Source organism: Schistocerca americana, chromosome X, assembly GCF_021461395.2.
Source record: "Schistocerca americana isolate TAMUIC-IGC-003095 chromosome X, iqSchAmer2.1, whole genome shotgun sequence".
In the NCBI taxonomy this organism is placed as follows: domain Eukaryota; kingdom Metazoa; phylum Arthropoda; class Insecta; order Orthoptera; family Acrididae; genus Schistocerca; species Schistocerca americana.
The window spans coordinates 957,309,081-957,326,494 of NC_060130.1; the positions used below are offsets into that span (position 1 = coordinate 957,309,081).

Consider the following 17,414-nt stretch of genomic DNA (forward strand, 5'->3'; position numbering starts at 1 on the left):
GTGGAGAGAGCAATAAAATGAGAAATTGCAAGCAAACATTCAATACAAAAGCAGTTCCCAATAAATGAATAATGTAATGTACTGTACATTTCAACTGTAAATGAAAAATCAACTACCTCAAACTTTGTAGGAAAGAATGAAATGAAACTTACCTCAACTGGTTTTGCTACTGACAGAGGTCTCGCTGCTGCTATTTCAGTCGTCTACTCTGATCAGCAATGGTTTTATTGGGGCTCTTTGTGCATATATGTTTTCAAGTTTGTGCACATGACACAGTGAATTCCTCTAGGCGCTTTGGGGAACACTTTCCAGAGCAGAGTGACAACTGTAGTGTGCCATTTATCTCAAAATTCTTGTTCTTGTTTAATACTTTGTTCTTGCAAAATCCCAGAATAAATTCAGTGATGTTGAATTCACAGTGCATCACAGGCAACCGAAGAAGTTTAATCTCCTAGTCCACCGAGTGCAAAACACTTTACAAAAGGTAATCTTGTGAACTGAAGTGCAGTCCCATGTGTTCCAGTAGGCCTATTTTAGTATATTCCCCATATGATGCAGCGTTCGATGGGAGTTCTACGTAACTGCTTTCCATCCACTCAATAACATAATCCTTCCTCCATTTCATAGATGGATTTAATGATACTGGATTTATTATTGTGTGATACATACCCTGGTCTAAAACAACTGCAGGTCTGTTTCATAATTTTTTGAGGACTCTCTTAAACCATTCTTTGGTCTAAAACAACTGCAGATCTGTTTCATAATTTTTTGAGGACACTCTTAAACCATTCTTTGGAGTGTCTGGCATTCATCTCAGAATGATAATCTGCACCTCCTTTTTGTCCAATAAAACATAAGCCAGCATCTTGCATGAACCCATCTTCATCCCCAATGTGGCAGATTATAATCCTTTTTCCAGAATTGGAAAATGTTTGAATTTCTCCTTATCAGCCATTCAAACTTCCCTGTGATAATTGTAGATATTTTCTGATGCATAAGGCATTTTTCTTTCCTGCTATCCAAACCTTCTGCATTGATTTCCATCACATCAACATTCATCAGAGTAATAGTCAATTCAATGTTCCACAAGTGTTATTTCCCACAAGAACTCATCTCTTTTTTCCTGATACACAGTTATTTTCCATTGTACCTGAAACCCAATTTACAAATAGCATGCCATAGGGTTGTTTCACTCACACAAGGAAAGTATTCCCCTTCAGTCTTCAACTTTTTAAAATACAGCTGCTACTATTAGAAACACATATTATGTTCGAGTATAATGACTTTGCTGGAGACTAGAAATCTACTCTGTAGGAATCAGCATGGGTTCCGAAAAAGACGATCGTGTGAAACCCAACTCGCGCTATTCGTCCACGAGACTCAGAGGGCCATAGACACGGGTTCCCAGGTAGATGCAGTGTTTCTCGACTTCTGCAAGGCATTTGATACAGTTCCCCACAGTCGTTTAATGAACAAAGTAAGAGCGTATGGACTATCAGACCAATTGTGTGATTGGATTGAAGAGTTCCTAGATAACAGAACGCAGCATGTCATTCTCAATGGAGAGAAGTCTTCCGAAGTAAGAGTGATTTCAGGTGTGGCGCAGGGGAGTGTTGTAGGGCCATTGCTATTCACAATACAGGGTGTTACGAAAAGGAATGGCCAAACTTTCAGGAAACATTCCTCACACACACATAAAGAAAAGATGTTATGTGGACATGTGTCCGGAAACGCTTAATTTCCATGTTAGAGCTCATTTTAGTTTCGTCAGTATGTACTGTACTTCCTCGATTCACCGCCAGATGGCCAAATTGAAGGAAGGTAATGTTGACTTCGGTGCTTGTGTTGACATGCGACTCATTGCTCTACAGTACTAGCATCAAGCACATCAGTACATAGCATCAACAGGTTAGTGTTCATCACGAACGTGGTTTTGCAGTCAGTGCAATGTTTACAAATGCGGAAACGGCAAATGCCCATTTGATGTATGGATTCGCACGGGGCAATAGCCGTGGCGCGGTACGTTTGTATCGAGACAGATTTCCAGAACAAAGGTGTCCCAACAGGAAGACGTTCGAAGCAATTGATCAGCGTCTTAGGGACCACTGAACATTCCAGCCTATGACTTGCGACAGGGGAAGACCTAGAACGATGAGGACACCTGCAATGGACGAGGCAATTCTTCGTGCAGTTGACGATAACCCTAATGTCAGCGTCAAAGAAGTTGCTGCTGTACAAGGTAACGTTGACCACGTCACTGTATGGAGAGTGCAAGGGGAGAACCAGTTGTTTCCGTACCGTGTACAGCGTGTGCAGGCACTATCAGCAGCTGGTTGGCCTCCACGGGTTCTGCGAATGGTTCATCCAACAATGTGTCAATCCTCATTTCAGTGCAAATGTTCTCTTTACGGATGAGGCTTCATTCCAACGTGATCAAATTGTAAATTTTCACAATCAACATGTGGGGGCTGACGAGAATCCGCACGCAATTGTGCAATCACGTCATCAACACAGATTTTCTGTGAACGTTTGGGCAGGCGTTGTTGGTGATGTCTTGATTGGGCCCCATGTTCTTCCACCTACACTCAATGGAGCATGTTATCATGATTTCATACGGGATACTCTACCTGTGCTGCTAGAACATGTGCCTTTACAAGTACAACACAACATGTGGTTCATGCACGATGGAGCTCCTGCACATTTCAGTCAAAGTGTTCGTATGCTTCTCGACAACAGATTCGGTGACCGATGGATTGGTAGAGGCGGACCAATTCCATGGCCTCCACGCTCTCCTGACCTCAACCCTCTTGACTTTCATTTACGGGGGCATTTGAAAGCTCTTGTTTACACAACCCCGGTACCAAATGTAGAGACTCTTCATGTTCGTATTGTGGACGGCTGTGATACAATACACCATTCTCCAGGGCTGCATCAGCGCATCAGGGATTCCATGCAACGGAGGGTGAATGCATGTATCCTCGCTAACGGAGGACATTTTGAACATTTCCTGTAACAAAGTGTTTGAAGTCATGCTGGTACGTTCCGTAGCTGTGTGTTTCCATTCCATGATTAATGTGATTTGAAGAGGAGTAATAAAATGAGCTCTAACATGGAAAGTAAGCGTTTCCAGACACATGTCCACATAACATATTTTCTTTCTTTGTGTGTGAGGAATGTTTCCTGAAAGTTTGGCCGTACCTTTTTGTAACACCCTGTATACATAAATGACCTTGTGGATAACATCGGAAGTTCACTGAGGCTTTTGGCGGATGATGCTGTAATATATCGAGAGGTTGTAACAATGGAAAATTGTACTGAAATGCAGGAGGATCTGCAACAAATTGACGCATGGTGCAGGGAATGGCAATTGAATCTCAATGTAGACAAGTGTAATGTGCTGCGAATACATAGAACGAAAGATTCTTTATCATTTAGCTACAATACAGCAGGTCAGCAACTGGAAGCAGTTAATTCCATAAATTATCTGGGAGTAGGCATTAGGAGTGATTTAAAATCGAATGATCATATAAAATTAATCATCAGTAAACCGGATGCCAGACTGAGATTCATTGGAAGAATCCTAAGGAAGTGCAATCCAAAAACAAAGGAAGTATATTACAGTACACTTGTTTGCCCACTGCTTGAATACTGCTCACCGGTGTGGGATCCGTACCAGATAGGGTTGATAGAAGAGATAGAGAAGATCCAATGGAGAGCAACGCGCTTCGTTACAGGATCATTTAGTAGTCACAAAAGCGTTACGGAGATGATAGATAAACTCCAGTGAAAGACTCTGCAAGAGAGACACTCAGTAACTCGGTATGGGCTTTTGTTGAAGTTTAGAGAACATACCTTAACTGAGGAGTCAAGCAGTATATTGCTCCCTCCTAAATATATCTCGCGAAGAGATCATGGGGATATAGAGATTAGTGCCCACACAGAGGCATACCGAAAATCTTTCTTTCCATGAACAATACGAGACTGGAAAAGAAGGGAGAACCGATAGAGGTACTCAAAGTACCCTCCGCCACACACCGTCAAGTGGCTTGTGGAGTGTAGATGTAGATGTAGATGTAGAAAGTGCTTTTCTATATAGAAGTTGTGGATTTTCCTTTTTACCTCTCCCTGAGTAAATGTGTCCTATGCAAACTTGTCACCTGCCAGAACTCCTTTTGGAGATAAAAGATGTGAAGTTTCTCTGTATTATCTGGAAATTTGCTTCACTGTACTTTCACTAAACCCAAGACATTCAGAAGTTCTCTTTACTGACTGTGATAGAGAACTGCTCATGCCGTGTTCCTTTTCAGCCTTGAAGTAAGCACATGCGCTGTTCCCCATGGACTTTTCATAACTCCATAAATGATGCATGGTTTTACACTAGTACAATGCTTCCCTTGAGTACACAACAACAAATGGCAACATGATTGTTTCCTATCTGACACGAAACTCCAATGTAAACACTACAACAATGAATAATGAAACTGAAATACTTTTCAGAAGTCCGGCAACATAGCATATGCGAACACGCGGTGCCTAAGGACGCAAAAGCAAATAAATTAAATACATGGTATTAGTGTTTTATGTAGATTTATGTGCATAAAAAAATACCAGCAGTGAAAGGCAATAAAAGAGTCCGCATTTACATTTTTCGCCTTGTTAATCTGTATCACCATTACGTGAACTGCACCAATCTGCATACACCAAAAAAGGACAAAACAACTAATCTGAAAGCAGCAAAAATTTGCCTGTAAGCAGAGAATGGTTGTATCTTTAAAATATGCACAGGAAATTTTTCTCCTAGTTACGGTATGACTCCTATGACTCAACAACACTGACACTTGTCAAAAACACTCAGAAAAGCATGCTTTCTCTGAAGTATCACTGCATATATAGTACCTTTTACAACTAAATGTAATATTCATATGTCTAATAGAAGTTGGCATTTCCACAATTCTGGCAAAGTATAACACATCAATGTCTCACACCCTTCTCAATTACCGCCAATCTTTAATTCCTTCGACTATTGTGACTGCAGTCTAGTTTCTGTATCAGTAGTAGATAACTTTTTGCTTCCTGTATTTTATATCTGCTACCTTCAGAGGTTCAGTAAGTAGTCCATTCAATATTGCCAAAAACTTACTCTAAATCTAAAAATCCTCTAAATGTATGTTCGCCTTTCTTCAATTTATCAATAGTGCCATGCACATGCCTACACTGTTAGGAAATACAAATTGATCCTCCCCCTGGTCAGCTTCTACCAGTATTTTCATTCTCGTACAGGTGATTTGTGGTAGTGCTTTGCAACCTTGAGTTACTAAATTGACTGATTGGTAAGTAATATTCCCCTTATTAATGTCTTCCTTTCCTGGTATTAAGATTATTACTTGCTTCTTGAAGTCGGAGGGTATTATCCCGTCTCGTGTATTTTGCACACCAAATGGGCTGTAATTGTTATGACTGGTTCTTCTAAAGATATTAATAAATCTGAGGAAATGTTGTCAAATTCAGTTCTGTTAATCTGATATAGGTCTTTCAGTGTTCTGTCAAATTAATCTCACAATATCATACCTCATGTCTAATATTCAACCATTTCATCTTCCTTTTAGTCTTTCTTTTTTCTTTTTTTTTGCATAGCAGTTCTATATATACTTCAGCCTTTCAGAGTCTTTCCTTAACACTTGCTACTCATCTCACCTTTTGATATTCGTACAACTGCTTCTCTTTTCTTCACCAAAGGTTTCTTGAATTTCAAACACACTGCTTCTAACTTTCCTAATGTCATGCATGCTTCTACAGCTTTGTATGCCACTTCTTGCTAATAATGTAAATTGGTTTGTTCTACAACATAGCAAAAGACCAGAACTAAGAACCATAGTCACATGGGCAGATACTTACCAGCCTCTTGTTTGGTCTATGCCTTCAGCAATAAAATCAGCTGGGAAACTATCCTTAAACTTTTGTTTGTTTTCAAATGGATAATGTAACTGAGCATATGGCATTGATCCAGATTCAAACCAGCAGTCAAATACTTCTGGGACTCTCTTCAGAGGAGGACAGCCTGGCCGCTTTGATGGTATTGTTATATGATCAATGCTGGAAAAGAAAATCTGGTTGTGAAAATTCAAACACACATGAATACAGTTAACTCAGTGTACTAACTTATGTTGTTCTCCAGCCCTTCAATAAAATTTTAGAAGGATGCTCAATTAATGAAATTTTTTCCTTAAATATTAACATACATAGTCAAAGTAAATAAATACACAACACTCACCTTGCTTACTTTCTTATCTACATCTGTTTGTTGGTGACATGGTTAGACGTAAGTGCTTATTGGTGTGAGTAACATTCATGTGACTTTCAATGACTGCACTCTATAATTTAGGACAATTTTGCATTTGATAATGTTATTTAAACCCTGCCTTTACATCTCAGTCCTCACTGGAATTCAATTTTGAAGTGGAATACACTTATTTAGCCAAGACACTCTTATTATAAATATTTGTCCATTTCAAACTTTGCTTCCTACCTTAGTCAATCATCCTGTCACTGACACGAAGTAAGGAAGATTAGGGTTTTAATGACCCATTAATGGCAAGGTTATTAGAGAAGGAAGGAATTTGGCTGCATATTTTTCATAGGAACAATCCAGTTATTTGTTTTAACCAATTAAGGAAAGGCACGGGAAACTTACGTCTCAACTGCTGGATGTGGATTTAACTGCCACCCCCTAAATGTGAGTCTCCCCTAAATGTAAGTCTAGTTTCATAACCACTCTGACACCTCATTAAGTCTCACCAACATAAATTTGCTTTGAGAACAAAGCCACAGTCTGATCTGGAGTAAGACTGTTTTTCTACGAGGCGGTCACAACTATTATGGATCCCAAATGGTAAATAGCTGGCCACATTCATTTAACTGTCTTCAAGTCTACCTCACAGCTGGTGTGGGATTACTGCAGAAAGTATGACTTCATAAACACGTAATGGGTGCACAGCAGTTTTGTCTCAGCTTGTCTGAGACAGACAACAATGCCTCTAGTGAAAACAAGAGACTCTGTTTGCTGTTTAACTGCAAAACTTACTATAATGAACTTCTTATTTCCAACTAATTTGACTGACAGACATTTTCACTTCTGGCAAGACAAAGTGCTCATTATTTATGTAGTTGTTTCTGCTTATCTTTTCTCATTTATAACTGTAACTTGAGCTTACGCAGTCCCCTTTTTCCTATCTAAGTCAAACAACTTCCTTCTACATTCCTGCTGGCCCCACTGGATACATATTTCTTTACTTTACTTCATGACAATGCTAACATACCGATTTTAGGATAAATTTCATTTAACTCCAACAGCTTCAGAGTTAAATGCACTTTCCATAATTCTATGTTACAATATCAATAATTACTGTTGTGTGTGAAAGGCTACAAAAGTGAAATCAATCATGGAAATAAACTGAAGCATTTACAATTAAATAATTTTATAAACATTATATACTTTCTCGAAGCTGAACATGCATACACAAGAGAGAGAGAGAGAGAGAGAGAGAGAGAGAGAGAGAGAGAGAGAGAGAGAGAGAGAGGGTGTGTGTGTTGGACCTTAAGGGAACTCAACACCAAGGTTATCAGCACTCTTACACATATGAAAAGAAACAAACTAATGTTAATAAAATGTCTAAAATTTTTGTCTCACAGTGAGGAGGAAACCTATAAAATGACACTATTTCACTCATTCCCACCCCACTCTCGTTGACCCACACAACCACTCTATCTTACAGGCCTTAACACAATGGAGACAGGTGAAAGGTGCTATTCTTGGAATTAAAATAGAAGTAAACCCACAAAAGAGATAAGAGAAAAGAAAAGTACAGGGAAATCTGACTGATGGACATTTACAAAAAACATGGGTGAGCCAGTCAGCCTGTTAAGACAAGTTGGGTTTATCACAAAACCTTAAAACTCTAACTACATTCATTTCAGTGTCACTTAAAGCAAAGGGCAGATCGGCCAGCAAAAATAAAACATACACTAGTAAAATGTGGTGCACAATTATCTACACGCCACAAGCACCACACATTGGAGGATCTTCTCACTGGAGCAAGAAGCCATGCGTCAGAGGGCTGTGGCCTAGGCGAACCTGATTCCATCTTCAACGCCGAAAGGAGGTGCATCATGGCCACATAATGGGCTTTACTAGACACAGCTTATTATCAGTGACTTCCAGCCTCTCGTCTTCCCACCGACACATGACTCCATAACTCAACAAGGTGATAGCATGCATGGGGACAGCACACTGAAAAAACTGAGGATCACTACATCCTCATTGGCTGCTACATCCGTCCTTTCATTCCCTGGAATACCCGTGTATCCTGACACCCAGCAGGAAGACACCTCCTTCTCCAGTCATCATAGTTGAAGGAGGGCAACCTGGCTCTGAGCACTATGGGACTTAACATCTGAGGTCATTGAGGTCATCAGTCCCCTAGAACTTAGAGCTACTTAGACCTAACTAACCTAAGGACATCACACACATCCATGCCCGAGGCAGGATTCAAACCTGCGACCGTAGCGGTCGCACGGTTCCAGACTGAAGCGCCTAGAACCGCTCGGCCACATCGGCCGGCTTATTCTGAACTACTTTATATGCTAGGTACAAGTGTTGTAGAGAATGAAGGGCATTAAGAGAATTTGAACAAACAAGGAATTAGCACTTGAAGCTTGCCTCATATGCTCCGGTGCCTGCAAGATCGTGGACTGTTCCACACTGAAGACAGTAAAGTCTCAAGGCAGCCAGACCTTGAGGACATGTTCAGTGAAAACAACAGGGGAAACCAACAGAGACCCCCTGTTTTAACCCATCTGTAAAGACAGCCGTAGAGTTTTCAGACTCAGTTAAAATGGAAGAAAATAAAGTATTAAAAACATATGCAGGAGCGCAATCTCTCCTGCACTGCACTACATATAAAATCACACTGAGCCTATGGAGTAAACATGGTGGCAGACAGTTAAACCCTGGATTTGAGGTCACATGTTTCACACACCAAATAACTCCAGTGCACACTGCACATAGATCCCAAATGGCATTGTCGCTCGTGGACGATTGGAGAAAACGTGTGCCAAAGGTGGACGAGCAACAGTATGGTATGCAGGTAAATTTGGAGCTATGAGGATCTTACGTGCTTCGCAAACCATGAGGATCTGCCAAGGGATGGTAAGTGGCAGTTCCGTAGCCTCCACACAGAGACTGGGTACAGGGCTGGTACTGTAAGCACCTGAGGCCAGGCCTAATCCTCTCATGGCAAATAGAGTCAATAATCTTCAGGTAAGAAGGCCTCGCCGACTCAAACATTGCGCCTTCATAGTCTAGCCATGAATGCAGAAATGTCCTATAAAACTGGTGCAGACATGCACTGTCTGCTTACCAAGACCTGTGGCACTTTATGATATTCAGGGCCTTCTGGGTTCTGGATATCAGGTCTCTGAAGTGTGGTAACCAAGGTAGTTTGGAGTCAAAAATGAGGCTCAGAAAACTCACTGAGTCCTTAAAATGTAGAATGGTGACCCCAATAGGCAATTCAGGTAAATTAAAGATATGACAAGAATGATTAAAATGAACACACACACACACACACACACACACACACACACACACACACACACACACACAACTGCAGAGAACTGAAAACTAGTCTTTGCACCCCTCTCCTCTAACCTTTGCACTATAAGCTCTAACTGACAGGTTGCTGTTGCAACAGTGGAGGATGAACAGAAAACAGCAAAATTGTCCACAAATCAGGAGCACTGTACAGGGCTCCTTACTGTGGACATGGTACTGTTTATGGTTTTGGCAAAGTGAGTAACACTTAAAATGCTGCCCTGGGGAACACCGTTCTCCTGCTCAAAACGGTTCGATGGCACATCACCAACTCAGGGCCTAAAAGAAAGCTTAGACAGGAAGAATCATATATGGAGTTGCATCATCAATTAGTGTCATATGCCTTATTGATATCGAAGAATATGTCAAGACAGTGGTGTTTATGTAGGACAGCCTGCTGAATAGCTGCCTATAGGAGGGTCATGTTGTTGACAGTGGACCGAAATCCTTGGAATCCACACTGAGAGGGGCTAAGGAGTTGCCTGGTCTATAACAACCAGACCAGGTGACGGTTAACAATTCACTCCAGGGTCTTTCCTATACAGCTCATTGACATTCTGTTAACTACTGGGATACGTGCAGTCCTTACCTGATATGAGAAGAGGTATCAGAATTGCCTCTCTCAAGTTGGGAAAGTTGCATGTCTTTCATATAAAATTAAAACATTTGAGTAGGATTTCCTTTAGTGCTGCTGGCAAATGTCGAAGCATGCAGTACCAGATTTAGTCAAGACCAGGTGTAGTATCAAGAGTCTCAGATAGTATCAATTCCAGATCCCACATGGAGAAAGGGCAGTTGTAAGACTCAGAATTGTGGGATCTGAAGACCAACAGTCACACGGTAGTGGCAAAATGCTGGATCCTGGCTGGTGTCGGCAGTAATCCCCACAAAACACACTGCCATAGTCTGAGCAATGTCTCCAGGTGTTGTTTGGAGACACCCCTGTTTCAGCACCGCCTGTTATTGGTAAATGACTGTGTTTACTGGAAATCCTCCTGGTGGCGTCCCATACTTCTTTGGAACAAGTGGACCAGTTGATGGAGTCCAGGAAAGCTTGCCATGACTTTTTCTTGCTCTCCTTAATCATGCGTCAGCCTCGGCTCTCATTACACGAGAGGCCGTGAGGTTATCTGCTGTTGGGTGGTACTTAAACTGTCGAAGAGCCACATACCTGACCTGGACTGCTGAGCAACACTCACTGGCCCACCAAATAACAGGTTTCTTCCTAAGATGACCTGAGGACTTTGGGATTGATAAGTCAGCAGCATGATGGATCACTCATATGATATGATCCACTCATTCCTGGATGCTGTTGTGTTCAAACACAACTAGGTGGGTCACTTAACAGCATCCAGTTAGCCCTACTGATCATCCATTTTGGTGGCTTCTGTGTAGATAATGCTCCATCCAGGAGATGAATGCAGAGTGGGAACTGGTCACTGGAGTGAAGGTTGTCAATTGCTTCCCACTGAACAGAGTCCTGAGGGCTAGACAGCACGAAGAGAGGTTGATGGCTGAGAAAGACACTGTAGCAGCACAGAAATGAGTGCGAGTGCCTGTGTTGAGGATGAACAGCTCGTGACATGTCATGAGGCTCTCCAAAACCTGACCCTGAGGGCAAGTAGAGGTCAAAGCCCACAATATATGACAGGCATTGAGGTCTCCCAGTATGAAAAATGGTCGGGGAAGTTTCTCTATAACACCTGTTAGAGTCTCAGAGTCAATCGCATCGAGTGGAGGTAAATACGGTGAACGAACTGTGATCCTCCGACATACATGAACTGCAACAGGTCAGTAGCTTGGGGGGAGAGCAGAGGAGTGGTGCATGTTATGGATAAACACAGTGACCCCTGCCTTGGCCCTTTCCCCAGTCAGGTCATCCCTGTGACAAGAGTGTATAGGTCCATAGGACAGGGGCATCAGACACTTTAAAACACATTTTCTGCATACAAATGCACAGCGAGCGTTCCTGTGTCAACAGCTTCAGTTCCTTCCACAAGTGTTCTGAAAGATATCTATATAGTGCGAAAATTGGCAATTGACCTTAAATAATGAAAAGTGTGAGGTAGTTCACATGAGTGCTAAAGGGAATCAGTTAAACTTTCGTTACATGATAAATCAGTCAAATCTAAAGACTGTAAATTCAACTAAACACCTCGGAATTGCAATTACGAACAACTTACATTCAAAGGAACACACAGAAAATGTTATGGGGAAGGCAAACCAAAGAATGCATTTTATTGGCAGAACACTCAGAAAATGTAACAGATCTACTAAAGAGACTACCTACACTAAGCTCGTCTGCCCTCTTTTAGAATACTGCTGCATGGCGCGGTATCCTCACCAGATACGATTGACAGAGTACATCAAGAAAGTTCGAAGAAGGGCAGCACATTTTGTATTATCACGAAATAGGGGAGAGAGTGTCACTGAAATGATGCAGGATTTGGGGTGGGCATCAGTAAAACAGTGAAGGTGGTTTGACGAACCCTCTGCCAGGCACTTAAATGTGATTTGCACAGTATCCGTGTAGATGCAGATGTAGAACCCATTAACATTCTACTGTAGGATGGAAGCCATCTATCACGGGGTAGCACTTTCATCCAGACTTTCTTCTGTAGAGGGGAGCCTGTAACGAGTGAAGGTGAGGGCGAGATGACTGACTCAGTCTGACATCAAGGTCCATCACCTATGAAGAAGAATCGAAAGAGACGTCAGAGAGGATGACATCGACATCGTCTGCTCTTTATTTCCTGATTCCATCAGTGGTTGACACTTTGCCTTTGATAGGCTCCGGAAATACAACTATGCTATGGTTGTGGCAGCACTAGATGTTTTTCCAGACTGAATCTTTGGAGGGGCAGGAAGCTCCACAATGTTGGCAACCACTAACTTTTCTGAAGTTCGCAGGGGGTGGGGTGGGGTGTTACAGGTGTCGAAATAACGGCAGCACCACAAGTGCATTGACAAACGCAGGTAATACTGCTCAAACTAGCAACCTCCATTTGTGTAGCAGCACTGGCTTTCTACAGCAGCTGTTTTAGAGGTCTTTTTTGGCCTCACCATACAGGACATGCTTTGTAGTCTTAAGTTCTTGTAGTTTTCATTCCTCTAGATGCACACTGCAGCCCCATTTCCATATAGAGTGAGCTCCAGGGCAATCACACACTTAAATGGAGATGAACAAGGGACTCATTTGTGGGTGGCCTTGCCACATTGCCACAAGCATCTTCTCCATGACACCCAAGAATATTATGCCCAAAGTGCTGGCATCTAAACAGAACACTGCATTGGGGACATACGGCCACATGCTTAGGTGAAGGAAACCTGCCGTAAGATGCTCAGAAAGTTTCGTGTCATTAAACATCAAGATAAAGGAGTCAGACTTGATAAGACCCCCATCCCCCCCCCCCCCCTTTCATGATATTCTGCATGTCGACTATATCTTCTGGGGCCTACTCATTTCATTTCCTCCTTGGAAATGTCTACCAGATCCCTGCAAGTCACAACACCTCTGCTGTAATTCAAGGTGGTGTACACCTCAGTTTTGATGGCATATTTCCCAAGGCACTGAGCTTTCTGGAGGTTCTTAAATTGTTGGGTACTAGATGTCTCCACCAGCAGCGCCCATTACACAATCGCTTGGCTGATTTTAAATTGTCGGCAATTCATTCTAACCCTTTTGGAGTACAAAAAGTTAAAATTTTCTTGAAGCTCCTCTCTTTCCTTTTCACTATTAAAAACATATTCTGAAATGTGGGATGTACTTTTTAATTATGTACCTGTTTTTAAATATGGCCACTGCAGCACCGAAGTTGGCAATCCATGCATGCATTTTGAGTTCTTACACTTCAGGTTTGTTCATAATCCCTCAATTAATTCAAAATTCCATTGAAAGTGAAACTCATTGGTAGATTAGTAATGCTTTGTTAGGTTGTTTGACTGGGAGGTTGAGAGACTAAACAGCAAGGTCATCAGTCCCTTGATCAACAGAAGGGTCATCTGGAGTTACTAACATCAGCCAGAAAACTGAATTATGAAATTATATAGGAGTCGTAAAATCAAGGCATTGAAAGCAATATTGATGCCCGAGTGGAGAAATAATTTTAAAAGAGGTAAAAGTATATGGGTCACGCCAGTATGGAGCTCAGGGAATGGATGAGGACTCTCCAGGGTTCATCTGTGGCAAGAGAAAGGTCACCCACATCTGACATCCCACCAACCCAATTATGGGCTAAGACAGTTATGGAGGAAAGGTCTTCTAGGAGGCTGAAAATGGAATGTCCATCAACTGTACCAACAATAATAAAGTAAGGTGAGAGAAATAATCAGGTCAGTATGTGGGTGGAGTCAGACGAGTTTCCCCCAGGGCTCTGCATGCAACAGGAATCGTCCTTCCCACAGCCATCCCACCTCCAATTTGTTATAGTCAAAGTGTTAAAGACAGGAACAGCACCCACTAACTCTGAGGAAGCATAAAACCTGTTCTTTCTTCATCAGCTAGTATCAAGGACAAGGAATCCTGAAGGTCTCACCTTCACTGGAGTTCTACCCCAAAAACGTAAAACAGTGTGCAGCAAAAACAAGGGATAATCACATTTATAGCAACTGAAACATGAGTAAAACAGGGATGACCAAGGCAACAAGAAGAGGAGGTGGATTTGAGCATCCCCAGACCCAGCATGCAACGGGAGATTCCCGAACCTTAACCACTCTGGCTCCACCCCAACAGTACTTTAAAATGTTACATACAAGAATAAAAATCTCTTTTTCGGGGCAAACAAAAGACCAGTTCAACCATTCATACATCATCCACCAATATTAGAAGTAAACACTTAGTGAGACATTGCTTAGCATGGAGAGCCAGTAGGATGGTGCATTCCACTAGGATAAGAGCTACTGTCTGTGAAGCTCCACAACCACAATGTACGAGTGGCTCATTGCATAAGATAAAACTATGAGTTCATCTGATATGACTGATGTAAAGGTCATAGAGGGCAGTGGATTACTTCTGAGAGGAAAGGAAGAAAGAGTGTCATACAGTAGTAGTCTCCTTAACAGTGTGGAGTTTACTAGAGGGAGCAGTAACCCATGAGATTTTGTTTCACTTCCAAGTGAGGAGAGATCTTATTTATGCCTGAAAATCCACACCTCAGATTGTCAAAGCAAACATTGGCTTCTCGAGTCAAATGGTCGGCCATTTTATTCACTGAGATACCCACATGGCTTAGGACGCAGTGAAGTACAACTCAGCAGACAGTACAACGAATGTCAGAGACAAGATCATGAACAGCAGTTATCACAAGGCAACAACAATAACACTGACCAATAGCCTGAAGACTGCTCGATGAGGCATTATAAATTAAATTGTGGCCAGGGAACGTCTTTCTAATAAAATTTAGAGCGCTGTTAAGGACCATCAGCTCCGCTGTAAAACACTACACAGTCCCAGAGGCAAATGATGTTCCTGACTGGTAGGGGAAATAAAAGCGTATCCCATCCTACCATCCTATCCATGGTTTTACTACTGTCAGTGTAAATGATAGTGGCATCCTGACAATCCCAAAGAACAGAGAGAAACAGATACCAAAAGGGTGTGTGTGTGTGTGTGTGTGTGTGTGTGTGTGTGTGTGTGTGGGGGGGGGGGGGGGAGGGGGGGGGGATGATGGAAGTTTTATGTCCTTGAAACAGATCAGTCCTAATTCATGGTCATGGGGTGGGGGCACATGCATGATGAAAATATGACAAGCATGTTCTAAGGGGGTTATGTGGAGGTTCTGGCTGAGGGCCTTGAGGCGCATTCCAGCTGGTGTTCCCAACCAACACAAGTGCAGAGGGTCAATGCCTCTTGTACGCAAAAATAATCTACATCAACATCTACAGGATTATTCTGCAGTTCAAACTAAGTGCCTGGCCGCGGGGTGGGGGATGGATACATCGAACAACCTTCACAACACTATTATTCCACTTTTGAACAATGCACAGAAAAAACAAACACCTATTATATCTTTCCATGCAAGCTCTGATTTTGTTTATTTTATTATGATGATCATTTCTACTTGTGTAGGTCGGCATCAACAAAATATTTTTAAAGCTGGTGTCTGGCGTTTAATTAGAAGACCCCGCTGCTACAAGAAATGCCATTGTTTTAATGATGTCCACCCCAAATGCTGTATATGTCCATAACAGTCTTTCCCCTATTTCTCAATAATACAAAACTTGCTGTTCTTCTTTGAACTTCCTCGATGAACTCCATTACGTATCTGGTAAGCACAGCAGTACTCCAAAAGAGGTTGTACACGTGTGGCATAGGCAGTCTCTCTTTATTAGATCTGTTGCATCTTCTAAGTGCTCTGCTAATAAAACACAGACTTTGGTTTGTCTTCCCCACAACATTTTCTTTGTTTTTTTTACAACTTAAGTTGTCCGTAACTGTAATTACTAGGTATATAGTTGAATGTACAGCCTTTAGATTTGATTGGTTTATTGTGTAATTGAAGTTTCCTTTTAGCACTTATGGATGACCTCACACTTTTCATTATTTATGGTCAACTACCAATTTCTGCACCATACAAATATCTTACGTAAACTGTTTTGAAATTGGTTTTGATATTCTGATGATTTTACTAGACAATAAACAACAGCATCATCTGCAAACAACCTAAGACAGCTGCTAAGATTGTCTCCTAAATCTTTTATACAGATAAGGAACAGCAGAAGAACTATAACACTACCTTGGGGAGAGCCATAAGTCACTTCTGTTTTACTTGATGACTTACCATCAGTTACTATGAATTGTGACCTCCCTGACTCCAGTCACATAACTGAGACAATATTCCATAAGCACACAATTTGATTACAAGCTGCTTGTTAGGTACAGAGTCAAAAGCCATCTGGAAATACAGAATCAATTTGAAATTCTTTGTCAACAGCACTGAACTCTTCGTGTGAGTGAACAACTAGTTGTATCCACAAGAACAACATTTTCTAAGTCTCTGCTGACTGTGTGTCTATAGTCCATCCTATTGGAGGTAATTCATGAAGTTCAAACACAATATATGTTCCAGAATCCTACAGCATACTGACGTTAGTGATATGGGCCCATAATTTAGCGGATTACACCTATTGCCTTTCTTGAATATTGGTGAAACCTGTGCAACTTTCCAGTCTTTGATTACAGATCTTTTGTTGAGGGATCAGTTGTATATGATTGTTAAGTATGGAGTAATTGCATCAGTGTACTCTGAAAGGAATCTAATTAGTATACAATCTGGACCTGAAGACTTGCTTTTATTTAGTGATTTGAGTTGCTTCACTATTCTAAGGATATCTACTTCTAAATTACTCATGTTGGCAGCTGTTCTTGACTCAAATTCTGGAATATTTACTTCGTATTATTTGGTGAAGGAATTTCATTAGGCTGTGTTTAGTAACTCTACTTTAGGAGCACTATTTCCATTGCTATTGTGCAGAGAAGGCATTGACTGTGTCATGCCACTAGTGTACTTTACATACGATCAGGATCTCTTTGGATTTTCAGCCACGTTTCACAATAAACTTTTTCTGTGGAAACTAATATAAGCATATCGTATTGAAGTTCATGCTAAATTTCAAGCTTCTGTAAAAGATCGTCAATCTTAGAGATTTTGTGTTTGTTTAAATACGGCACGCTTTTTTTGTTGTTTCTTCAACAGTGTTCTGAGCTGTTTTGTGTACCAAGGAGAATCAGCTCCGTCATTTGCTAATTTATTTGGTATATATCTCT

General features: G+C 41.4%; 1 protein-coding gene across 2 annotated transcripts in view; it reads right to left on the reverse strand.

Moving 5' to 3' along the window:
* Positions 1 to 17,414, reverse strand: part of LOC124554826 (isoleucine--tRNA ligase, cytoplasmic) — a 185,075-nt gene that overhangs the window by 114,723 nt on the left and 52,938 nt on the right. For both annotated transcript variants that reach the window (XM_047128492.1, XM_047128491.1), the window contains one exon: positions 5,896 to 6,093. In XM_047128492.1, coding sequence (XP_046984448.1) covers positions 5,896 to 6,093 — 198 coding nt within the window. The remainder of the gene's footprint in view (positions 1 to 5,895; positions 6,094 to 17,414) is intronic.